This window comes from Platalea leucorodia (genome assembly GCF_965183815.1).
Source record: "Platalea leucorodia genome assembly, chromosome: 13".
Classification (NCBI taxonomy): domain Eukaryota; kingdom Metazoa; phylum Chordata; class Aves; order Pelecaniformes; family Threskiornithidae; genus Platalea; species Platalea leucorodia.
Window position 1 is genome coordinate 16,373,746 of NC_138835.1, and position 25,597 is coordinate 16,399,342.

The 25,597-nt window shown below is 47.7% G+C and overlaps 1 protein-coding gene across 2 annotated transcripts; it reads left to right on the forward strand.

Annotated features, from left to right (window-relative positions):
- The first annotated feature begins 389 nt into the window (after positions 1–389).
- Positions 390–25,009, forward strand: CSNK2A1 (casein kinase 2 alpha 1). 2 transcript variants are annotated; one of them, XM_082326040.1, is made up of 13 exons: positions 390–484; positions 14,123–14,322; positions 15,414–15,525; positions 16,426–16,527; positions 16,954–17,004; positions 17,750–17,809; positions 18,490–18,573; positions 18,933–19,043; positions 19,864–19,965; positions 20,843–20,943; positions 21,629–21,777; positions 23,109–23,195; positions 23,699–25,009. In XM_082326040.1, exons 2-13 carry the CDS (start codon positions 14,222–14,224, stop codon positions 23,812–23,814), a joined length of 1,176 nt encoding a protein of 391 aa, XP_082182166.1. In that variant the 5' UTR covers positions 390–484; positions 14,123–14,221; the 3' UTR covers positions 23,815–25,009. The 2 variants fall into 2 exon arrangements, with proteins under 2 accessions (XP_082182166.1, XP_082182167.1); XM_082326041.1 differs by lacking the exon at positions 390–484 and adding an exon at positions 10,012–10,159.
- The last annotated feature ends 588 nt before the right edge of the window (positions 25,010–25,597 follow it).

Genomic DNA, 25,597 nt, shown 5'->3' on the forward strand with positions numbered 1-25,597 from the left:
TGCAGCGTCCCCGGGCCGCGGGGCCGGGCGGGCAGGCCCGGGGCCGGGGAAGGGCCCGCCTCGCCTCGGCGGGCCGCAGTTGCCACCTGGCGGCGGGCCCCGCGGGGCGAGGGAGGCCGACACGGGCGGGCCGCGCTGGGCTACCGGCCCCGCCGCCTCGCCTCAGCTCGTCTCGCCTCACGGGGCGGCCCGAGCTGCCCGTGCCGTGGCGCGGAGCGGGGACAAGGCCCGGAGCCCCCGCCGCCCCGCCGGGGCCCGTTACCGCCGCACACCCCGCCGCGGACTACAGCCCCCACAATCCCCCGCGGCGCGCCTGCTCCTGCGCATGCGCCCCCCGCAGCACGTTGCGCGCCAGCGGGGCTGCGGGATTTCCGCTTCCGGCGCGCCTCGCTCTGGTCCCTGCGGCTGGCGGCCGAGCCTTGTGCCTCCGCCATATTGTCTGTGTGCGGCCGGCGGGCGGGCGGCGAGCGGGCGGCCGCGGCAGGTATCGGCGGGCCGCGGCGGCTCCGGGCCCCCTCCTGGGGCTACGCGGCGGGGGCGGACGGAGGGGGCGATGGGGGGGAGGCGCCACCGTGTCTCCCGCGCCCCCCCCCCCCCCCCCGCCTCTCGCCCCGCTGCGGGCACGGTGTGGGCTGAGGGGCCGGGGCCGCCCCTCAGGAGAGCTGGGCCGCTGTGGGGGGGGGCCCGGCCCGGCGACGCTGAGGGGGGAGCGGGCGGTGGTGAGGGGGAACGGGCCGGCCCGGCGCGGAGGGGAGGGCAGGGCCCGCCGCCTCCGGCCCGCGGAGGGGCCTCCGTGCCCCCGGGCGGGGAGCAGGGCAGGGCGCTGCGGGGAGGCCGCCTCGGCTGCCCTCGGCCTGGTCTGGGAGCAGCTCCGGGGCCGCCCGCTGCCCCCGGCCATGCAGGAAGGGCAGGGCCCACGGAAGGGTGGCCTTCCCCTCCCCCAGCTCTCCGAGTTCGCACGTTCGGGCGGTGTAGGTGTTATTTACTTAAAAGGCTCTGTTTTGCCTTTTCCCCACCCTGCCCAAAAAAGCGGGGGACTGCGAGGTGTGCGGAGGGGCAAAGAGAGGCCTGTTTCTTCTCGCTCCCACCCCCAGCAGCGCAGGGACTCTGTTCTGGGCCTTTCTGGGGGGAGGGGAAGGTGGTTTTCACAGGTTTCCACACCAATCGCTCTTCTCTTCTGAAAGCAGCGGTGGTCAGTCTCGCCCTTGCTGTAATTTGGTTAATTGTGCCTTGGGGCAACAGGCTGCGTGGCTGTTGGTAAAATATGCTTTGTAAACGAAAGGGCAGATGAGATTATGAAACCCCATGCGTGTTGTTTGTCAGATTACTTTATTCTTTCTTACTAAGGGCTTTGGGTACAACCAATAAAGTTTGGATTATGAACACTCAGTCATCGGTATATTTTCTGCTGACAGCAGCGGCTGATCTATGCAGAGACTCACGAGGGATTGTGCCTCACTTCTGCAAGTTAAATTTATGGATCCTGAGCCTGTGTTGTTCAGCGGCGCGGTCCTTCGCGCCCGTGCCGAGCTCCGGTACCAGTGAGAGGTCTGCAGTGGCGCGGGATGGGCACTGCTCAAACCAGCCACCAGGTTGGGGTCTTGGAGAGCTGCTCCCGTGCTGAATGTTGATGCCAGGCTACGAAACTGGGTGCTGCGAGCACCTCTTTGGAGGTGGCTGTGCTGTGCGCTCCACGTGCGCTCACCTGCTCGTGCAAGCTTTGTCCTTGGCGTGCCCCATGAACGGCTTGGGAAGAGCAGCTCATTCTGCGTCTGAGGGTCGGCACCCGTCGGGGGTGGCTGGGGGCAACATCGTCTTTTTAGAGAGAAGCACATGGAGGCAGCAGCGTTTCTGCTTGGGGGCAGGTAGCAATTTAGTTTGCTCTTTGAACGCTCCCTCTTTTCAAAAACATAATAATTACTCAAAATATTTAGGCTCAAACGGAGTTGGTGTTCACGCCGTATGGCCAATCAACCTGGGTGTTGGATCCGACTCTGCCAGCGCGGGTTCCGAGTGTAGCATAGGTAGGTGCAGAGAAGTCGCTCGTCCTGTGCGTTGTTCATGTCGGTGTGATGTAGAAAAGGGCAAAGCTTGTGCGAGGAGAGGGGAGACTGTGCTTGGGAGGACTTTAGGCAGGAGTTGGGGAAAGCATGAAGCTTGATCAGCTCCTTAATTAGTCCTAGAATTAGGACGAGGGTAACGTTCCAGTTCTTGCAGCACAATGCTCTGCATGGGTAAAACTTACCAGCGGTGGTACGTCCTCTGTGGAGACACACGCTGTGTCTGTAACTGGAAAAAGAAAACTGGAGTAGGATGCGGCTCCCACCGGCAGAAGAGCGTCCGCTCCCGTGTGCAGGGCAGTCTGCTTTCCACCCTCAGGAGAAGATCCGCCCGTGTCTTGGGGCTGGAAGTCTGGCTCTTTGGATGCCTCCTGGCAGAGAAGGGTCTATTATCATAGGATCATAGAATCGTTTAGGTTGGAAAAGACCTTTAAGATCATCAAGTCCAACCGTTAACCCAGCACTGCCATACAATTCTTATTGTAAGAAGTACGTAGACCTTTGGTGGTAGGCAGTGATCCTTCCCTTTCATCTTGGCAATGGAGAGAGATTTCCTTTTTTTCACCTTTCTCTGTTACCTGGTAATATAATTTCTATTATTTATGCATTGTTAGTGAAACTTTGCTGTCTTCTAGTTCCCAGTGTGGGCGGTAGCAGAGAGCTCAGCGTACGTGTCCTGCAGCTCAGACCGGTGAGCTTGCCGAGTCGGATGCTGCCCGTGAGGAGTTGAAACGGGGTTGAGGAAGGTAACATCAACCCTGGAGTGAGGAAGGTAGCATCATCTCGGCCTTGGCTGGAGCAGAGGAGGGGAAGCCAGTGTAGCTGAGTAGCCGGGTAACGTGCTGGGGTGGGGATAAGCCACAGAATATGGAAAAATGTGGTGAGAGAATCGGATGCTGGAGGAGAAAGCAGACACTTCCAAGTGGGAGATTCAGAACAGGTTCTCTGGGTTTGGCAGGGCACGTGGGCTCATGGATTGAGGAGAAATGGGTTCTGTTGGGAATACGGCTCTTTGGAAGAGGGATAGTAAAATTGGCAGTAGGTTCTAGCAAATGTGGAGGAAATTGGATCACAGAATGTTTCATGATATTGAGTGGAGTTTGGTGCAGGGGGCAAATGGTACTTGTTTACTTGAAAAAAGCTGATGAAACGTGAGAATGAAGATGCAAACCTGTGAGTGGGGATTACTGGGGAAGGACTTGGTAAAATACTGTTTGCTGAAGGTGAGACATGGAAGGACTTGCGAGAATGCCCTCCTTGAGATTTGGGGCGTTTTCAAGTAGTGCAGGTGAGGTAAATAGACACGAAATAGGTTTGTGGTAGGAACCTTGGGAAGGCAGGGTGTCAAAAGGTGGTTATGGATTTGTGGAGCTGTAGAGAAAGAAACTGTGTTTCTAATATGATAAAAGGGACGGGGACGTAACTTTTTCCAATTTTATTAAATGGCGGGTGTCCTTACAGCTTCTACTTGCATTCTTTTTCTGCATTTTCTCCTTACAGAACTAATTTTCTCTTTTTGTCTTTCCTCATGTCCTCTGAGGAATAAGGGAAAGGAAGACAGGAGAAGCAAATGGGTGACATTGTGGTGGTGTGATTAATTTCATGTCACATTTCTGAAGAGGCAGGGATTTATTTCTGGGTTACCAGACCTGTCACCTCTGCTGTTCCTCCATTATTGAATTGCTTACATTAAGGTATCTGTTTTATAAGCTATCTGGGTGAGATTGATGCCATGTTAGATTTTATTGTCCCGTAAGGGTCTTGAGAGAATAAACCCCACAGATTTTAAGATCAGGAAAGACTGCTGGTTTTGATTGCAAGACAAGTCTTGGATAATTTTTCTGAGCTTGGATATCTCCTTCCAGGGGCTTCCAAGAGCTGACTTTCCTGGAATTTACAGAACCTAATGGGAGAAAAGGAGTTCTCCTTTGGACCTAGAAAAACTGCTTTGAAGAGGAGACTGCAGCTTTCTGAACTGGCACTAGTGCTCTTGCTGAAAGCAGGGTGGCTTTCCAAGCTGTTTTTTGGACCCAGTTTGCTATCGAGGTGCCAAACCTATCTGTCGGTAGGAAAGGTTGATAAGAAATGGGATTGTTGATGTGGTTCACGGATGAGTGGTTCACGGATATCTTCTGTTGCTCAGGCGTCACAACAGAGGAGCAGCAGTGTGAGCCTGACGCGAGCCTTACCTGCTCTTTGTTCAGACTGTTCTGGACAGTTTTATTCAAACAAATGATTTTATTATCCATTTCATGCTGCTGCTTTGGGAAGCTGAAGAGCAGAAGGGAGACCTTGGAGTTCTTTGCGGACTCAAGACAATACCACCACAGACTCATGTTTGGAAGGTTACAATTTCAATAATTTTAATTGCTGTCCTTCTTATGACCGATTTCTAATTTTTAAGGAATGTTACCGTTTGCAGGGAGGTGCTTTCTAAAGCAGGCTGTCCAGCTGCTTCATCTAATGGCTGGATTGGATTATAGTATGGCAATTTACTTGAAGGGAATGGCGAATAAAATGTAGTGCATGCAAGTGGAAAATGATTTTGGGCCAAGGTGGAATTTGGCTGCAGGTTGCCAAATGGACAGTCATGTCTTCAAGTGTTAGCAGCAGTCCTAGAAAATTGAAGTTATTCTCTTTTTGCGGAGAAGTAGGCCTCTGCCCTTGCACCTTCTGGAACAACCAAAGGGTAAAGTAGTCTTTTTTAGTTAAAGTGTAGGGAGAGTCCAGCGTGTTCTGGGGTGTTAACACAGAATTATGTGCCAGAACTTGCTGTCGCTGGGTGGGGGAGGGCTCGCCATGTTGTGAAGTACCCCCAAAGTCCTCCTGCGTGTCCAGGGAGGTGAAATGGTGCCTCTCCTGTGTTCTGGCCAAAGCCCTCAGAGAAGGCAGTTTCTCAGCACATCTTTGCATACGTGTGCATGAGTTGTCAGTAAATCCTTATTTTTAGTGTTCTGAAAATGGATGAGCGTGGATACGCACAACAAATTAATTTCCAGTACAGAAAAGCAAGAGCTCCTGCAACGTTCCTCCTCTTACAAGTTTTGTCGCAGATCTATCTACCTGTTACCAGTGTGCTGTTAAATTCCAGCCTTGCCTTCTGCAGATGAAGCAGCACTTTGATTCGACTCCAGAAGGAAAAGGGGGGCTTTTTGCTCACTGAGGAAGTTGTGCAGCATCCAGATTTGTGTCAACTCCGCTTACAAATTAAAAGTTTTGGTGTTTCAGAACGTATGGCATCCAGGCATGCGTCCAACGTATGCGTCTTACCAGGCATATAAATGTATACGTGTCCTAAGTTGTGACTTAATGCTGCGCAGCGGCTTTACTGGGTGGTTGCAAGGTGTGAAGAAAGATGCTGTGTAGATGGACAAACTTGGCCTGGTACGTGGCCGACAGTGGTGCGGGTCGGTTTGGCATGGCGAGGGTGGGTTCAGCATTCGTGTCCCTGCTGGGTTACGCTGAGTGATGGATGCTGTGGACGCCAGGCTTCAGTTAATCTCCAGAACGCTGGTGTGAAATATTAAAATCTGAGTCGATATATTTACATCGCCTGCAACGTCAGGGAGAGCTGCCTGTCTGGCTGTAGCTGAATAAACCCAGCACTTGGTGTGTTGTGTTAGGGTACCCAGTGCAGAGTAGATACCGATTTCTGGAGTTTAATAGCTGGTTTTTTCCATTTGATTTTCAGAACAGTTGTAGCTGGGTTCATCTTGTGTTAATAATGATGATTTTTTAGAGAATTATGTTAGAACTTCTACTTTCTGGCAGGGGTTTGCACCGGGTGTCTCTTGCTGAGCCTTCTGGATGCCAGCTGAACCGTGAAGATGGTTTGCAGTGCATCGCCTGGTCGATGGGAACAGCTGATCACGGGGATTTCCTGAAGAAATAGTTACATGAGATGTATGCTGGTTTATCCTTTGGCTCTGGTAACTGTTCCTGCCTCTAGGAATTGCACAATCAGCTCAATTTAAAACTTATAACTTTTACAGATGGTAGGTACAGTTCAGTTGTCTGAGTTCTGGCTAAATCACTCTCTGTACGTGAACCACAGGAGCCAAATCAGCTGAACGATTGGCCTGTCAGTACTCTGTGCCTACTAATTAATGAGGAAAACAACTGTGTCACTTAGCAGTAATTAGGAAGGTAGAACTTTCCAGAGGACGCTGCCAGTTGACCTGGTGTTGGCTGTGAAGAGCCCGTAGTGGTGCTGAAACATTCCCCTTTGTCAGCCTTCAGGAAGAGTTACCTGGTGTTGCCGGGATCCCAGAAACGGTAGTTTTGGTAATGGATTTCTTGGAAAATACTGTCCAAAGCTCCAGCATTAGGAACTTTGGTTTTAGTAACGCTCTTGGAAGAAAAAGAATCACTTTGTGTTGAAGTCCTTGCACGTGCTCTCGCTTTGGCTGTAGGTCAGAGCTAAAGGGATGTGCCTCCAAAAAAAACCCCCCCGCCTTCCCTGCGCTCCCTGCTCGGCCTGAACTGTCGGGGAGGAGATGCCAGCAGAAGAGTATTGTCATGGTTTCTCTTTTGGGGTGTGTGTATTGACTGGTTGGTTTGGTAATTCCTGGCTATGTTTGCAGCCATTTTTATTTGATTGTGTCAGGAGCCTTCAGCGCTGGCAGTCATGATGCCCGCTGTGATTTGTGGGAGTCTGGGAATGGTGGCAGGAGAAGCCGCAGGCGTGGGAAAGCAGCAGAGCCTGCACTCAGCTGCCGGGGCTTGGGTGCCTTGCTGGTGTCGCTGCCCACTGCGGCTACGCGGCCTCATCCAAGATCAGTCTCGGTGTCTTTGTGTTAGGAAAAGCTTTCCCTTTGCTCTGTGTGCTGTGGACTGGCGTAGCTCTGAAAATATGAAGGAGAGTCCATGATTTTGGAGGAGAAGTGGGAAGAGAAGAGCTTTCAAAATTGACTGTTGTGTATAAAATTCCTTACGAGACGGAGTGAGGAGCGTTCCCGTCGCTGGCAGCTTGCTGCTGCTGGAGAAAGTCCCGGCTGTTCCGCCCCAGGTACCCGTGCTGTTACCAGCACTGAAGTTTTGCAGAGGACGGTTGTCCAACTAGGCTGAGATGCCGGAGACCCGCAGGGGGTCTGTGTAAGCTCTGCTAAAATTTAGCCGTTACAGGTCTGAGCAAAAATAAAGACTAACTGTGGCAGAACTTCTGCTAGGAGAGCATGTGGGCACCAGCGATACTGCCAGGGCAACCTGGAGAGTGTCAGACGTGATAGACGCTGCTTTCTACATTTGTGAAGTGGGAGAGTTAAGTTTTCCCCAAGACTGTGGAGGTTATCATAAAATATGGAGTTACGTAAAACCTTTTCATCGTCGGTCCTGTGACTTCGCTATGGATTGTGATCCTCGTTAGAAGGGATGACCTCTTCATTGGCAGGAACCGCAAGGAATTTGGGGAGGAATCAGCGAAGCTGATGAAGGAAGAACCAGGCTCAATTTTAGGACATTGCTATTGCAGAATTACTCCAAGATGTTTCTTCCAGTTTAACTATACCTGTCAACTGTTTTCCCTAGTGACTGGTCATGTCTTATTTTGAATTAAATCACAACTATTACTGTTTCTTTTTTAAGAGAATGTTTGAGGTCGTTATAAGTGGTTGTTATATATTATGATTTGTTATTTTTCCACAGCCGGACACAACCAGCTATTTAAAAGAAACCTGGAATACAATTTTGATGGGAAAATGTAGTTAGAGCAGACTGTGCTGTTCCAAAAAAATACCAAGAGAAAAGTTTGATTTCAAACCTAAGCTTTTTTTTTTTTAAACTCAATTAGATTTTGAAATCTGCTTTTCTATTGATGTTGTCCCTTTAGTAGGTAAATGGTCTTCAGGAAAGGATGTAAAATGTCAGTTTTGTTAATCAAGGCTTGTTTCTATTTCAGCTATAAAATCATAGAAAAATATAGGTTGCAAGGGACTTCTGGAGGTCATTTGTTCCATACTCGTATTGCTGCAGTTCGAGCATCGTGAAAATACATAAATCAGATTTCTTTTGTGAGATAGAACATATTTTTTATGAAGTTGGTTGCTATTATGTCTTCTTTTAAAGGTAAGCTGGGTTTTGATTAACGTTGGCTGCCAGTAGGCTGTACGGTAGTATTTAAGCATGTCTTTATCTTTTAATTTCAGTGGTGTTTATCCAGTACTAGATGTTCTTCAAACTCTGAAGAAGTGAGTGCTCCTTCCCTGGGAGGCGTACAGGCAAGGGATAAATGGGCTATGTGAAGGAAATCATAATCCATTTTATCTGATAATTGTAATGCTTCCTCTGACTAATAAAGCACATTATACACTCATGATTTCAGAGGCTGGGTTTGAGCCATTTACTATGAAAGGTAATGTCTCACTTGCAGTTGCGGATAAAAGAGAGGAACAACCTTTTGATTCCAGGCTACTTACTGTAATTCTGCTCTTCTCAGCTGACATAGGGTTTTTCTGTTTTCAAAATGAACCGGCTGCTGTCTGTCTTAGCCTGTTTACAGTCTTAGTCTGTCACAATCGCAGCTGGTAATGAGCTTACGTGGGGAAAGTAGAAGGGAGAGGAAAGTGTCTAGACCTGTTTGACCAATCTGTGCGTCTCGCTTTCTCCTTGAGAGGAAGACGAGGTTGTCTGGGATGGTCTATCTGGAATTGATAAAGTGACGGAAATACTTTCTTGGCTCTTTGAGTTTGGCTTGGTGCGATTCAGGGCCTTTCTTACGCCTTTGTGACAGCTCTCCGCTAACTGAAGCTGAGTTCAGGTGGGTCATCGGTAATGATCCTGTTTATGTGGTGTTGACCGTAGTTCACCGAGTTCGCTCTGCTCTGTCGGGATGGACTTGGAACTACGCGGCGACGTACTGCTCACGCTGAGGGCAAGTCGTGCTGTTAGCAGCAATCCTCAGGGAGGCCGGTGTCAAGCCGTGCTCGTGTTCTTGGGTGCATTATTTATACTCCAAACCTGACCCACAAAGGTCATCGCTCGGATAGCACTTGCAGGGACACCAGTCTTCTGGGAAGCTCTTGGCTTCCAGCTCACTGGGAGCCTGTATGTGCGCTGCGTCATACTGGTGCAACTTCTGAGGTTTAAGGTTCTGAGTAACTGTGTGCTTGGGGGAAGCGCCGTGCCAAGAACATTTCCACGTAAAAGGAGGAAAAAAAAAGATTCCAGTATCTCAGTTATTCTTGACTAAAAAAAAAAAAGGTGAGTTTTCACTGGAGCCTAAGTAGGTGTGTTTCTCAGAAAGTAATTTGCATAGATTTCGTAGCTATGTTTTGTTGCTACTTGCTGTAAGCGGATACATCTGGAAGGACAGAGGGCCTAGGAAATTCCTGTACTAATTGGGTATAGGTGCCGTAAGTACGGATACTTCACAAGAAATCAAGTCCCCCATGGTGGTGGGGGTTGCCATTGGGATTAGAGTGCATTGTAAGGATGATAAAATCCCTTTTTAAAAAGGAGGGGGGTTGTAACAGTGCTTTAAATTAAAATGTTTTAAAACTCAAATTCAAAGTAAACATTGAGAGCCTTTTTATCCTTTTATTGAACTTTAGGCACAAAAAGTCTAGCTTACCAAGCTGCTCAGACAATAGGCTACTGTTAGAATAATTCAAACTTTTAAGAACTGATCTCTTTTAATTAATAGACCTTCCAATTAAAAAATTCCTATATGGCGGCAGCACAGTTGTTTTTGTCTCTTGACTGGGGCTCTTGGGCACTCCTGCGGAGTAATTATCAGTTGTACATGCAGTGCTGTATTGGGCTGTGTTCTTGGGATTTTTTTTTTTAATTTTTTTTGACCAGGGTCCTGGGGGGTGCTCTTGGTAAGGATGCTGCGTAAGAGATGAGCTAATTGGCAGTTTGCTAATGCTTAAATGGCGTTTTTAAGGGCGGGCCTAGGTGGGAAAAGCAGGCTCTGAAATTTTTGCATGTTCCTTATTTGGTGTAGCTACCATGTGAGCGCTGTTCGGTAATGTCTTCCCAAGGGGTGTCACCACAAGTGCTAAAAGAGAAGAGCTGTTTTCTGTCCTTGCACAGGCAAGCCTTCGCATTGAGCAGCGTGTGTCAGACGGGAGCTGGAAGCTTTCTCTTCCCTGTGATCCCTGGTATGTTGCCTAAAAGCTCATGGTTATGTCTCCTAGTTAAGCACTTCTCTACCAGAGAAATTAAAATTTTTAGAGGTGCATTGTGTTTTTTGGAGATGCTCAAGACTACACTGGACGTGGCAACCTGATCTAATTAGATGTACTTTGATTAGATTACTTTTAGCAGTCTCTCCCACTATAAATTATTCTACAAGTCTGTCATTAACACAGGAATTAATGACACGTTCTGTTTGGATTCTGACTGCAGAAATAGACTTCATCTTTTATAACAAGCTCAGGACACTCATCTCATCTAGGTGTAATCGCTGCTCATAGTGTAGATTTTCTGCCTTGAAACTGCGAGCTAAACTGACATTTGCATGACCACTCCTGGCCCCATTATTTGTCCCTATTTGCGTTGGTCCCTTCTGTCAAAGCTTGGATCCATTGCAAAATTATCCCTCTCTAGAGGCAGTGAAAGCAAAATGTATACAAATTCCTTAGCAGTTTTGAGCAGAGAGAGCGAGAAGCTTTCAGGCAGGGTAAGTTTGTGTTTGTGCAGACCTTTGCTTTCAAACCAAATTATCTGTGTAGACTCTCTCCTCTTCCTGTATAAAGAACAGTAGACAATGATACCTGCCTTCACAAATAGGCATTGTGTGCCATTCTTAGAAGCTCCAGCCCGATGATTTCCTGAAAAAGCCCTTCTCTGAGCAGTCTGTTACAACGTACAGCTTGTGCTAGGCTAGAGCCGCGTGACAAAAAATAGCCACTGTGAAATTTGATGTCTTTAGATAATGTGATTGATTTTTCTTTTTTATTTTTTTTTTTCCTTGCTGAAACTAATCTTGCTATGCTGGATGAGGTGGAGCAGTCCTGTGTTCTTTATTGATACTGAGTTGTGCTTAAAAATTAAAATTGCTAAGTCATCTTAGACATATATAGGTTCAGTTAATTCCCACGCAAGGAGTATAGGGCAGAGGAAATTAGCTGGTGTGTGTCCTGCCAGAAGCATATGGCATGAGGAGAAATAAAAACACAGTGATTAAACTTTGAAATCGAATAAATTTCACTGTACTAAAAGTGTTCTAGTAAACTTGCATGCTCTGTTAATGCCTGAATACATTTTTGGAATAGGCATCTAATTTCTGAGTGTCTGAGTCATGCCACATAAATGGTTTGAGGTCTTAGATGATTGCTGCCTAATCTTCTGGAAGTGTGTTTTGTTAGAGGACTCGCATTTTGTCCAGGAATAGGTTTTTGGTTTTTGTTTTTTTTTTTTTTAGTAATACTTCATATTGTCCCATTAGTTGAAGACCTGGCTGAAGTGTCCCATCCATCCTTTATTGGGCTGAGACCTCGGCCGCAGCTCTGTCGTGGGCTTTGGAGCAGTGCCGTGTCCCTCTTTAACCTTGGGGCTGCGTTGCCGCAGCCCCGTCTACCTGGAGCTGCCTCCAACACCGTTTGTGTGTCAGTAGGTCAGAAACCAACCCGGGCTGCCAAGGTCCGTACCACCTGAGGAGGCTTAGCCCCGCCAGGAGGAGACCTCGCGTACGTTTCTGCCTCCATTTCTGCAGAACCGGTTGCTGGTGGAGTTGTGTGACACGGTGAAGGACATCAGACCTGTGTCCCCCAGGTCCTCCACCATCTTCATAGCCAGCGGTTCTTGCTGTGGTCCTTGCGGCAGACTGAAGTACTGCAGACCTCGAATAAATGGCAGGACACTGCCAACAGAGCAGGATTTTGCTTCTAGAATGTTCTTCTGGTGTGACGTATCCTGGTAGCTTAAGCTAACTGCTCTGAGCAGATTTCTAGGTCTTTCTGATTAATTTCTGATTAATGGGGCTATTACTTCCTCCTGGAGTCTGGCAGTTGCCCGTTTTCTGTGAAGGGATAAGATTGGCATAGCAAATAAATATGTTATGTTCGTTTAGATTATAGCGTTGCCCACTGATTGAGTGCCTTCCTATAAACAGGGCTGTACAGTCTCTGCCGTAAGCTACGCGCCAAACACCGCGCCTTCATGCTCCGATACAGCTTCCTTCCTTGTAAGTTATTCTGAAAGCTGACAAAGGGATGCACTTAAACGTTTAAAAATGTGTCGGCTTTCACTCGTGAAAGATTTGAGAGGTGCAAAGGCACTACTTTTATACTAGGTAGGACAATATTGATATAAAACAGTAAGTTACTGTTGTCTTAAATATTCAGAAAGTAGAGTATTTCTCTCTGACATCCAGTAACTTTCTTTCGAGTTACTTTGACTAGTCTCAATACTGATAAAACTTAACAGAAGTTTTGCAAAAATCACATTGCGAGGAGGAAGAAGTGGAGGTGCTTACCAAGTCCTTTGGACAAGCAGAATGCAAAGAAACACCTTTAGACTGTTGCAGCAGGATTTTTTCTTTCATGTTTGGGTAAAGCACCATAACCCAGCACAGATGCCGCTGTCTTTTGGACCGATTTAATGCCTTGACTGTAGAAAGTTGTGGCCAAAACTGGTGCCCCATCCCAGCAGAACTCTTCTGGCTGCCTTGCTTTGCCGTGAAGTCTCCCGAGCATCCTCAAGCCCTTTAATCCCTGAATGGTTCATAATGACTGGCCTCTCTGAGATCTTCCCGATGTCCTTTCTTGTCTCACTCTCTCGCTAGTTGGGGATGTGCTTTTCCTCATGATAGTCTAATTACCGTGGATGTAGTTTATCACTATAAATGTCCTACATCTTCTGGAGAATGCTATTGTCTCTGCTAGGACTTAATTGCATTGTACAGCGTGGCGCTGCTTTTTTCCTTAAGTAAGCCCAGAGACGAGACCCAGTGGCTGCCTGCTCTGGAAGTCTTGCTCGCTTTCAGGTGGGCGCTGGGTTATGTGTAGAAGGTAGCTGTTGCGAGGTGGTGGGATGAGGTGTCCGTGCAGGAGGGCTTGAACAGAGTAGCAAAAGCCTTCTTCAGAATATGTGGAAATGGGAAAAATGTTGTGCTATGAGAATCCCCAGAGTGACATTCAGACTTTGCAATCTTACCTTTGGATAACGTTTTGGTCCTGATGCTGCTTTCGGGTGAATACATTTAAATTTTTATTTTGTGGGGAAAGCAGCATGGGTGATTGTGTTGAAATGCCGTTAAGCTGTTTTATACAAGCCTGTACAGTAATATATGGGTGGGAGGGTGCTTAATACTGAGGAGATCCATGCTCTGACAGAGTGTCTGGATTTCTCTGCTCCCCTCCAGAAACTTGCTCCTGAGCTGACCAGCCTTGCTTAGTCCATAAACGCTTCGGTTAGTACCTGCATTTTCCAGTGGACGGAAAGGGCAGAGTAGTGGTGGATCCGTTCAGGGTTTTTTTCCTTCCACGGAATGAATCGACCTAGCCACACAAACCTTTGTGTGTGAGCACATGAAAGGCTTCAATCCTTGTAAGAGCTGCAAGTAAATCCCAAAGTTCTGATTTAAATGAAAATTGGTGTTTCTAGAAGTTGAAACTTCAGAAGGCGCTTAACTGAGGTTGCACAGGTGACCTCGCTGATCTGTCCGCTCTGTTTGCAGCATCCTTTATTAGGGCATTGCAAGAGGTGATGCTTGTGCAACCTCGAGTGAAGGAAGTGTTTTGGTACAAGACTTCTTCCCGGGTGGGGGAGAGATCGCAGCCGATGGCTGTTGCTCTCACTCTGGAGCTGAAAGGAAGGAGTCTGTCTGCGGATACGGAGCACGTTGCATTTCTTCCCTTTTGGAAAGTTGTCTTTGCAACTATAAGCTGGAAACTACACACTGAAAGCTGCGAGGGGGGAGGGTGGTGTTACTTTTGCTAGCGGGGCCAAGCGGTCCTGTCCTGCGTGACGGAGAGCAGACATTGTTTTCAAGCTCTGACAAACGATCCCAGGCCTGTGGCTGGGCTCCAGCCTCTCCTGCTCAGCAGCTTTTAATGATTAACTTAAGTATTTTTATAGTATCTCGAGATTTTAACCTCTGGTTTATTTTTTCTCTGCAGGTGGAAGAATCTGAGGCCTTTATCCTCTGTGCAGCTTTGCAGTTCGGGTAGCCTCTGATTTCTGACATCTCATCATTTCCGCCTGCCAACCTGTCTGATATGTCGGGACCCGTGCCGAGCAGGGCCAGAGTTTACACGGATGTGAACACACACAGACCCCGGGAGTACTGGGACTATGAGTCGCATGTCGTTGAGTGGGGGTAAGTCTCTGGGCCGCCTAGCGATGTCCCTGGACTGGGATCGATCCCTGTAGGGTCTGGCATAGTGGTGCATGGGGAGTTCAGGCACCTGTGCTGCGTTAGGCTTTCTCGTGCTCCTTGGCAGATGTCTAGCATGCATGGCAGTGTTAGGATCACAGCTTTTCTTCGGAATTGCAGAAGCGGCAAAATAACCTGTTGTGCGTCTGAAAGTGTTTCTTGTCAAATTTTTAAATCCTCAGCAGTGCAAGAACGTTTTTAGCAGCTTCCTGAAGAGTTTGCTTTGAATAATTTTTGCCAGGTAGTCAGAAAGCTCGTCCTTTCAGAGGGCAGAAAATCTTTATCTGAAACAGCCTAACCAGCCCTGGGTGTGGGGCTGAAAAGAAATGAAAAGACATCTGATGTTGCTTCCGACTTGTGTGAGTGAAGAGACTCGGCAGGCTTAAATAGGTACATGCTATTTTGTGACTTGTTGCTCAGCTCTCTGCGAGTGACTGGAAAAGACATGTCTGCTTCTTTTTGAAGGAAGGAGGTGTCTAAACTGAGCTCATGACTAAACCGTCCAAGAATCAGACAGCAGTAATGCCAGCTTCGTAGCTCTGCGTTCCTGCTTTTTGTAGCCTAGGCTAAGTTCTGCCCTCAGCTTTCTTGCAGTTCCTGGTTTCTGAAATGTGCGCAGCCTTCTGAGTGTAAGTGGTGTTTTGTGCCTAGGCTCTTTTTAAACAGGCTAGCACTTACATTTTTGGTCTTACTGGCTTTGTTGATTTTTAACAACATTAAACAAGGAAAAATGTAGCTTCCAAGTATAGAGAGACCGGTGGAAGGGATAGCTCGAGTTTGCTGATGCTGAAATGCATAGTTGGGCTTATGTTACCTACTACAGAAGAAATAAGTTCTGGACTGAATCTCACTTGGGCGAGTAGAAGCTCCCTGTTTCTCTCCTCGTTCTTAATCATCGCGTTCAGGAGATGTAAGACACTAGTCAATCCACCTTGTCTGGAAGGTGAGGCAGCGATTTAGTGTTAAGGGGCGGTTTGTAAATTGGGATGGAAATGACTGAGCTCTTTGGAACTCTTAACTTTTTATCTCCACAGAAATCAAGATGACTACCAGCTAGTTCGAAAATTAGGCCGAGGCAAATACAGTGAAGTATTTGAAGCCATCAACATTACAAATAATGAAAAAGTAGTTGTTAAAATTCTCAAGGTGAGCTGGGGATTGGGCATAAGATAAAATCTGGAGGTGATCAGGCAGCCAGAAAGTGCAGCATTTGGTCTAAAACGTTCGATGTTCTAAAACTGAAATCCTTAAAGCCTGGCTCTGGAGGGTCATTCAGTGAAATAGGCCATCATTTTAGGCCTCCTTATGGAAGCCCTACACTTGGTTATTAAGTCAGATCTCTGCCTGTGAGGAATTAGCCTCTGTCTTAAAGAAGTTCTGATGTGCAACACATTTTTATTTGGAGCTAAGCAACACTTCAACAGCTGACTAGAAAATTCTCACCTCCTCTAGCTACCAGTGCCCTGGCATGCTGTCATGTGCGTAGAGGCCTATGAGCTAATGGGATCATTTCCTTTAAAGCCACTGACTAGATTTAGAACTTCTAACCTTAAAATTTTCATTTCTGCTCTGCATGTTCCATTGCACATGTAATATCCTCCCAGATTGAGTAAGCGTCTCCTGGATGCTGGTTATTCCACAGCCTTGATTGGTGAAATACCTTCATTGCCTGACCCTCAGATAGCTCGCGGACTTCTCCGCGTGTGCCACGTGCCAGTTACGAAGGTGTGGACTATCAGATCATGGTCAGACAGTTTAAAAAAAAAAAAAAAAAAGCCATCTTCCTAACCCTTATTGACATGAAACTAATGTTTGTAGCTGTCAGGGTTGTATGGTTAGAAAGGAGACTGCAGATATTTCAGCCCTTACTGGAATGATGCACAGTCAGGTAACAGCAAAATCTAGCTGTTTGAACCTAACTTGCAAAGGCTCCAGTGCATTTTGCTGACTTGCAGTCACCTGCCTTGGTCATCTGGATGTTGAGCTGTCTGTTAGCCTCGCTTTACTGGAGTGCTTTCTCTTACGCTTTGGGTTTTTATTCTTCAGCCTGTTAAAAAGAAGAAAATCAAGCGTGAAATCAAGATCTTAGAGAACTTGCGAGGCGGTCCCAATATAATCACTCTTGCAGATATAGTAAAAGATCCTGTGGTGAGTATGGAAGGAACTTTAAGGGTACACGGGGGTTATGGGTGAAGTTGCTGTGTTTGACTTCAGCTCTGATCTGGCTTTTTGTTTTCCCCTGCTCTTAAATCCTGCTTTTGAATTGCTTAATCAGATCAGCTCTTAATCTGATTAACTTCTTTTAGAGGGCCCTTCCCCCACAGGTCCCTTCAGCCCCTCGCTCTGTAAGGGTGAGATACCAGTGAACTGAGACAAGTTAATTCATTCTACAAACAGCGCTGCCGGGGGCTGCGGGCTTTGGCTCTGCTTTCTCTCTCTGAGGGGGATCATAACTATGTCTGAGGCAGAGGGGCTTCTAGCAGTTTTAGGAGTAAAAATGGTTTAATTCGTTATCCTAAATGAAAACGTGTTATCTCAACTTAACGTGGCTGAACACTTTTCTCTCTGTTTCAGTCTCGGACACCCGCTTTGGTTTTTGAACATGTAAACAACACAGACTTTAAGGTACAGTGTGGGATGTGAACTGCTAATGTTTTCCTTTTGAAAGCCACTCATCATGTTTTTCTGGGGAAAGCCAAGTATCTAGGAGGCAGGCAGGTTATTTCATCATTTCCTTCCAACATAGTAACTGGTTTTAGAGGTAAATACGCTTGGGACAGAAGTCTGTAATTAGTCCTTTAGGACCATTTTGCCACAGAAGTTACAAGATGGGAATCCAGATTCCAAGTGGTATTCTAACCTTCGGAGCAAATGAATCCGTTACCTTGTGGACCACCAGTGCCTGTCTTTTTGAAACGTTTTGCTTTTATGTTCGGTGTATAACTATTTATTGGAACCACTTTAAATGTGGACAGCTGTTTCTGTGGCTTTCCATACTTCTGGGAAGTGCAATGCCATCTGGAATAGCTGCGTAATGTGGCAGAGCACCCTCGGTCTTTTTGAGACCCGGTCTGCAGGCATAATGCGTCGTGCTGGTGGTGGGCAAGTGCGGCCTGGGGAGTTCATGACGGGAACTGAACGCGCTGTCTGAGCAGAGCTGGAAGTAAACTGTGTGTGCGATTTGTAAGGGGAGAGGAACAGGCTGATGGGTCGGGCGTGGGATCGGAGTGACTTGGGAAACTTGAACTTTTCCTCCAAACGGGTCTGGAGGACTGCAGCGGCAGAGAGCAGGGCTGGGTTGCTCTGGAGGGGCCAGGATGGGATATTTTTCTTGTGTTGAACACTGATAGGATGTGTTTGTATCCCACAGCAATTATACCAGACATTAACAGATTATGATATTCGATTCTACATGTATGAGATTTTGAAGGTAAGTTGGTGTTTTGCTATTTTATTGGTTTATTTCTAGGATTTGCACTCAGCTAATCCTATAGAGATGGTTATCCTGTCACTAAGGGGAGCGGGGAGGGAAGAGAAAGCCTATGGAAGAATTGGACAGAAAAATATTTATCAAATCAGTATCAATTGTTCAACTTTGCTTCTGTAACAAATTCTAGTCCTTTTTTTTGAGGATAGCGGAGCCTTTGGGTACACTGAGATAACTTAAGATCCTAAATCAAACATACACATAGCCTCTGAAAACAGAAAATCGTAAGCTGTTACTGGCTGGTTTTGTGCTCTAATGTAATGTGAGTCAAATGTATTTGTCCATTCTTCTGAAACAAATAGTTTCTCCTCAGGAGTCTGGAGAAGGGGAGGCTTGTTTGATCAACAGTGGCTAGTAACTCTGCTCTTAGGGACTCTGAAATTCCATTTTTATGAGGAAGTACATGAGGTGAAGGCAAAACACGTCCATTGCTGGGACCTGCCTTTGGGAGGGGGCTCTAGAGGTGTTTTCTGTGGCCCGCAAGTCTAGTCCAGGATATAACGCTGGGCAGTAAAGTCTTGTCGTCTAGTTAGACTTGGTATATGTGGAAATACCTCTGAATATGATTGAACGTGAAAGGTTCTTGTGACTCCAGCGTCTGTTTCTTTGTACGTCACCTACAGGCTCTAGATTACTGCCATAGCATGGGAATCATGCACAGAGATGTCAAACCTCACAATGTCATGATTGACCACGAGCACAGAAAGGTAATAACGGGGGGCAGGGAGAGGTCCTGCTTTTCTCTGGGCAAATTAGGATCCCTTTTGGGTACTCCTGCGTAGTGGTACTAGCAGACATCTTCAAGGGGGGCTGCACTTCCATCATGTGGAGAAATGTAGAATGAAATTCTATACGCTGCTTTTCCGGGTTACGTGTAACCCATAGACAGGGTTGGGAAGGAGACGTGTTTTATTTAGGCTGGTTGGTGATCATGGGTGAGGGGAGAATATCTAAACAGAACACTTGTAAATGAAGCTTCAGACTAAACTTGCCTGTAGTGTGGTTCAGCCACTGGAGAGCTGGGGCATCCCTTGAGCCTGTTTTCTTTGTTTTCTACCATTTCTAGCTCAGACTAATAGACTGGGGTTTGGCTGAATTCTATCACCCTGGCCAAGAGTACAACGTCAGAGTGGCTTCCAGATATTTCAAAGGACCTGAACTCCTTGTAGATTATCAGGTAAGAATTACCAGGATTTATCACTAACTTCTATATGGAAAGGCTGTGCCATTTCAAGGTAGCAAACCAGAAATTCAGGTATCTAGAGACCCGAAGCTAAAGACAGTCCTTTCTAAAATGTGTCACAGAAAGCAGTGGCTATAAAGCCACTGCATTAAAGAAACTAATGAGTAGTCTCAGGACCTGCGGAAGAGCCGCAGAACTGTCGTCATGGATCTTGGAATACAAATGTTGAATACTTTTTTTTAGCAAGGTTGCTTTTGCAGTAAGGTACAGGAATGAAACAAAGTACTTGTGGGAATAGCTAGTACTGCATGAACTTCTAAATTAAGCTATAAAAACAGCCACGTATCTGATGGCAGTTTGCATTATGGAAATGCTGTGGGCTGGAAATAGCAGTGTTACTGTCGACTTTCAGATCTGGTTCTGGATGAAGGCACTTCCTCATCTGCCCAGGTACCTTGTGGAGTCCACTCCTTGTTGCTTGTGGTGCTTCCCTTCTCAACACGTATTTCTCTATGATTTATAACATTGAAGTCGGCAGTGAAAATAGAAAAAGGCACTGGTCTTTAATATCTTTATGGGGAAGGATGGAAATAGGATACCTGCTGTTCTGCTAATCGCTGTATCCCAGTTTGAGTAACTGGAACGCCGAGCTGAGCAGTGATCTAATGATGCAGATGCACGAAGATATTTCAGTCTGTTGCCAGTGTAACGTGGCCACATTTGTGTCACCGGAGGGAGGGGGGACCCTGTTAGTATTGGGAGCCTGTTCTGCTTAATTCATTAGAAATTGAAGTGTCCTTCTGGTTTTGTACAGATGTACGATTACAGTCTGGACATGTGGAGCTTGGGTTGCATGTTGGCTAGTATGATATTCCGAAAGGAGCCGTTTTTCCATGGCCATGACAACTATGATCAGGTGAGAGATGGTCACGTACAATCTCTGTTCTCTTAGCACAATGAAGGTTTCCTGCTTACGCTTCTGTCGAGGGATCCGAAGAAGAATTTAAGCATTTCTCTAATGGCTTCTTTGCTCATTTTGAAGCCACGTTCCTTCTCTCAAGTGTGCAAGATTATCTAACCAATTAAATAGAAATAGATTTCTAGTGCTTTGTATTTATGAGCTCCTCAGTGGACATCTGGAAAAAGTTATAACAATAGTTATAGTAAGGCTGGTGTGCTCTAGTACGTAGATCTACTGCTCCTGAGGTTAGGTTACGCAGAAAGCCCCTGCCACTGTCCACCCTCCCTCCCCTCTGTATAGAAACTGTGAATTTGGTACCATTTTCTATAGATTCTGAAATCTTTGATGTGTTACCTTTAGGCCCAAATTTTTATACTTTAACACGTGCATCTGAACTAACGTGCAGACGTTCAAGAACAGTGACCTGCTGTTCTCAAACCTTCATTCTGGAGCCCCTGGGGTGGCGCTTCACCCTTCACGTTACAGAGTTTCTGCTTTTTTGACCAGCGTTCTTGCCTTCTCACCCCGTTGGTTTTGAATATTTTCTTGCTACAAAGGGAGTCAGTGTTGCAAGATCTCTGGGTTTAGTGACGCTAGGGTGTGCAGCTCCCTCCCGGCTGCCGTGGGTTACTACGTTCCGGCTGTGAGCGGAGCCACGTTCACGATGCCTGTGACTGTACGTGGCGGGGGAGGTCAGAGCCACGGGGTGACCACGGTTCAGACCGCTGAGATCGAGCTCAAGCTCCCCAAGGAATGTGCTGCTGCATCTTCACGCTGGCTCTGGCGTTATCGTACCCTCACAGTAGTGACGACTTGTTGTGTTTGTCCCCAGCTGGTGAGGATAGCCAAGGTGCTGGGAACAGAAGATCTGTATGACTACATTGACAAATACAACATTGAACTGGATCCACGTTTCAATGACATCTTGGGCAGGTGAGCCAAGGTCCAGAGTAGCTCATGAGCTCTTGGTAGACCCGGACAGCTACTGCTTTGTCAACAGACCTTGAAGTGAACAAAAACTTAGAGAAATCAGAGCCAAGATTCTTGAGAACTGTCACTTTGTGCCTTTGATCCCTTTTACCAGTGCTTCCCGTGGTCTTTTATCTGCAAATGGACTTGAGGAAAGGTTTTTAAATGTCATCTAGGCAATAAATGAACTGCCGGAGCATAAAGCATGAAGGGCAAACGCTCTCCCAAGTATTCTGGGGAAAAAAACAAAACGGTGTTTCTCAGAATTACAGTGCAGAACATCAGGTGCTGCTTCAGATGGCATTTACATATTTGTCCCCTCACAGAGTTATTTTGTGTGACACATATCAAAACTACAAAGAGCTAAGCTTGGGGGCATCAGAGGGGAGCAGAAGCTGGGATTTTAGGCCTGTAAATCCATTCTGAACTTGAGTCCTCATGCTGTCCGGGGCTGTGGTGGCTGTGCCGCCGCGTGGAGACACGGTGTACTGCTGCTTCTTGCTCCGGTACGGCTCGGCCCCGGTGCTGCCACACCAGGCAGCGGCCCCTCTCGGAGACAGACATCTGTTGCGGTTCTTGCTCTTTAAAAAAGTGACGTTTGGCGTTCATGTCCTCTGCCTAGCCTGATTTGGCTATCTTTTTTCTACAGACACTCCCGTAAGCGATGGGAGCGCTTTGTTCACAGTGAGAACCAACATCTGGTGAGTCCAGAAGCCCTGGATTTCTTAGACAAACTGTTGCGATATGATCACCAGTCACGACTCACAGCAAGAGAAGCCATGGAACACCCCTATTTCTGTAAGTATCCGCTGCTGTCATCAGCTGCTGTCCAAAGAGCTCTTCCTCCGCCTCTGGGAAATCTCCGTCCCAGTAGGTTGTGCAGATAGAGGCTAAGAACGGCAGCGATAAGCCTGGTCTTTGCAAGTAATTGCGCCGGAGCTGAGGCTGCTTGTCTCTCGGGGGGATAAAATAGGCCGCTGCCACCTACGCCAGCCGAGGAAACAAAGTGTTACATGCCTGTGTCAGGCTAGTGAATCAGCAGCACCGTGTTAAAGAAGCACGGTGCTCAACGTGCTGCTTTCAGCAGGTGTCTGGGTACGTGGATTCCGGTGTTTTGGTAAACCCAGGTAACTGGTTTGTTGAGAAACGGGCCCTTTTAACTCCTTTTGGTACTAAACGTGTACCTTGGTGAATGGTATATCCAGGTCTTGGTTTTGCAAGCAAAAATGTAACTTTCACTAGTAAAAGTTTTTAAACACTTGCTGTTTTTCACAAATCAATATTTAGCTTTTTGAGACAGCTGTAACAACACAAAATATGAGTATTTGCTCAGTTATATTCTTTTTTTTCCTTGCTGTTGAACAGACTCATGTAATTAACAAACAGCATATATCTGTGCTACGCCTGTGGCAAATGCTCAAGTGAAATGTTTTGCAAGTATGAGCATTCGTAAAGCTGCAAGCTTTGAACGTGAGAGCTGGACGGACAGCTCAATTAGCTTGTGTCCGACAGAGATCCAGGTTGTACTGACCTCAGCCTGAGGAGGGGCAAAATTTGAAATTCCCTTGTCTGATGCAGTGGCCATGAGAGGCAGGAGGGGGTTGTCTCTGTTCAGATGGCAGCGTTATTTACCCGCAGCTGGAGATAGAGAGTTGGCCAGTAAATTGGGGACATCTTACAGAAGACTGCAAGCTCCAGTGACGCTCATTACAACACACAGGCTGCTGTGGGATGCGTATAGAGATGTGACATACGATTGTAATTTGTGATAATCTTTCTGCTTGCTTCACCCATTTTCTGGGTTTGGCTTTACGCAATTATGCAGCTGCTTAGCATGGAAAGGAGGTCAACTTCACCTTCATTTCCTTCAGCTTTTGCTATCGAGCAGTCCTGCTGAACTCCAAAGCGCATCATTTTAGGCGACTTTTCACTGATCATGTTACCTTGGTACCTTCTTGGGTGCTTCCCACTGGAGCTGGCGGAAACTTCTGTGTTCCGGTAGATGATGGTTGATATTATTTGACGTAGGCAGCTTGGCAGGACTGGCTGAGCACAGAGGTGGCGGGCAATCGGCGTGCTTCAGCTGCTGCCTGGCAACACGGCATCTAAGGGTAGTGTGCTCTTCCTAGATCCCATCGTGAAAGACCAAGCTCGGATGGGCTCATCCAACATGCCGGGTGGCAGCACTCCTGTCAGCAGTGCGAGTATGATGTCAGGTCAGTTCTGCTCTTCACTCTTCTTGGTGCGTGGCACTTCAAAGCATTTCTATGCGCCCTGTGGATGTGAGGATCCAGGAGAGTGAGTTGTGCAGGCGGGGCGTTGGGTCATCTCCTGGGACCGATGACAAGGGCAAGGAGGGCTGCGACGAAGCGGGTGGGAGAGCGATAAATACGGCCTCGCTGCAGCCTGACCTGCTTTTCTGGTCTCGTTTTAAAAAGTGCTTTGCAGTTGGATTTTTGGCAGGAGTTTGAAGGGCAGCGATCCTGCCATACGTCTGCCCCTCAGTGGCACGCGTATGTATGCAAATCTGCCCTTTTTTCAGAGGCTGCAGAGACCAGTGACAGATCTTTAATCTCAATTTATTTTGGCAGCTCTGAAAATGTAAGAAAGCGGCAGCAAACCGACCTGCAAAGATCCCACTTCATTTAAGCAGCCGAGCCGTCCTGGATAGCGATGCACTGGTTTCGCTCTAACTCCTGCTTACCTGTCTCTCTTCCAGGGATTTCTTCAGTGCCAACACCTTCACCCCTCGGACCTCTAGCAGGCTCGCCCGTCATTTCTGCCACCACCACTCTGGGGATGCCCGTTCCAGCTGCTGCAGGCGCTCAGCAGTAGTGATGGGCTCTGTCTCCTGCTGCCTGAGCTGAGTCAGGTGGGGAAGAGGTTTCCCCCTCCGCCTCTCCTCAGGACGCAGCTCGTGCCTGGCAGGGGAAGGGAGGGGATGAACGCTTTGGAGGCACCGTGTCTGAACTGTTGCTTGTGGATTTATAGTAGTTCAGTCATTATATACAAAATTATTATAGGCTGATTTTTCTTTTTTTACTTGAACTTTTCGTAACTCAGGGGATTCCCTGAAAATACCTACAGATGGAATATTTCTCGGACAGTTTTTCCCGCCCCCCCCCAAAAAGTACTCTTCATTTAAGAACAAAGATGAATCAACAGCATTTCCAAGCTCTTGCATCCTGCTGGAAATCTCTTCTCTTCATGTTCCCACCATTACTCCTCCACGAGCCTACACTTTGGGGGATCGTGCTGTTCTCCAGAGACTACCAAACCAAGTCTTCGTGAGGCAGGGGAGGGGGATTCTTAAAGTACCACTCGCTTTAACCCCATGTCCTGCGTATGACTCAGCCGGGATACGCTGAGGAGACAATTCCAGTATGGAGAGGTGGTATAAGCTTAAAAGAAGTAAGTGCAGATAATGTCTGAAACCCTAATTGGATTGAATCATGTCTCCTTAGGAGCCAACCAGAATGCCAACTCACCCCCTTGCATGTAATTTTAGTCTTAAAAGATGAATTACTGATCCAATTGGAGTCCTTGCCGCCTCCCGAGAAAGGCGCTCCTGCAGAGCGAGCCGTGCTCTGATCAGCCCCTTTCTCCCAGAGGGTTCTTCCTGCCATTGCTTGGCTTGGATCTCTGGAGTTAGTTTGTTATTGGGTATATTGTTTTTAAATTGTTTATATAGGTTTCAAGCTGGTGGCTACTTAAAAGCTGGAAAAATCAGACTGCGCCAAGTCCGATATCACATCTTCACCCGCCATCCCCTCCCTCACGTGCCATGTGGTGAGAATACCAGTTACCTCACAGTCTTGTAAATATGCACTGAGAGGAAGGAGCGAGCAGACGTTAACTTAACTGAAATGGTAGATCAGTAATTGTGGACAAATATTATCATTGACAACGGAAAAGCACCCTTGTTACAGCCCTGCTACCCCTTGCTGTGTATATATACTTTGTCCTTCATATGTGAAAGATCCAGTGTTGGAATTCTTGGTGTAAATAAACATTTGGTTTTATTTATCGAGGTTAGATTTAAGTTGCCTGTGTAGAGGCCTCCCCGGGGCGGTGGAACACGTTGCCGCGGGAGCGGCCGACAGCCCTGCGGTACTGGGGAGGCCGCCTCCCCGTTCCCGTGCGCCTTGCACGGTGAAGCCTGGCACAACAAAGGATCTCCTGGCAGAAGGATCTCTTGCCACAAAACCAAAAACCCCTCCTCCTCCGTCTCAGCCCGGCTGGATGGGGAGCGGAGGAGCTGGACCAATTCTTGGGTTTTTGCGTGCGTTGCCCTTCAGTGGATTTCAGTGGCTGGAGCGGCTGCAAGCGGGATGGCACCCGTCCCTCGGTGACCTCCCGTCCGAAAGCCACCGCAGCAGCTGCTTGTCCTGGGCGCCGAGCGCTCTGCCCGTCCCTCCGCAAGCGCCGCAGCCTTGGGCTCCCGCTCCTCTGAGCCCCCAGCCCTCCGTTGTTCCTCTCTGGGGGGCGAGGGCCGCGTGCTTCCGTGTCGCTGCAGGTAGCTGTGCGCGGCAGGGCGCAGCGTGTGGGCCGCGTCAAACCCGCCGACGCCGAACGGGGCGGGAGCAGGAGGGACGGCGCCGTGCCGGGAGGATTTTCA

Coding starts and splice junctions, on each gene's coding strand:
- CSNK2A1 (XM_082326040.1), top strand. CDS start 14,222: ATGTCGGGACCCGTGCCGAGCAGGGCCAGAGTTTACACGGATGTGAAC. Junction 21,778..23,108: donor CATGGAACACCCCTATTTCT/GTAAGTATCCGC, acceptor TGCTCTTCCTAG/ATCCCATCGTGAAAGACCAA. Junction 23,196..23,698: donor CAGTGCGAGTATGATGTCAG/GTCAGTTCTGCT, acceptor TCTCTCTTCCAG/GGATTTCTTCAGTGCCAACA.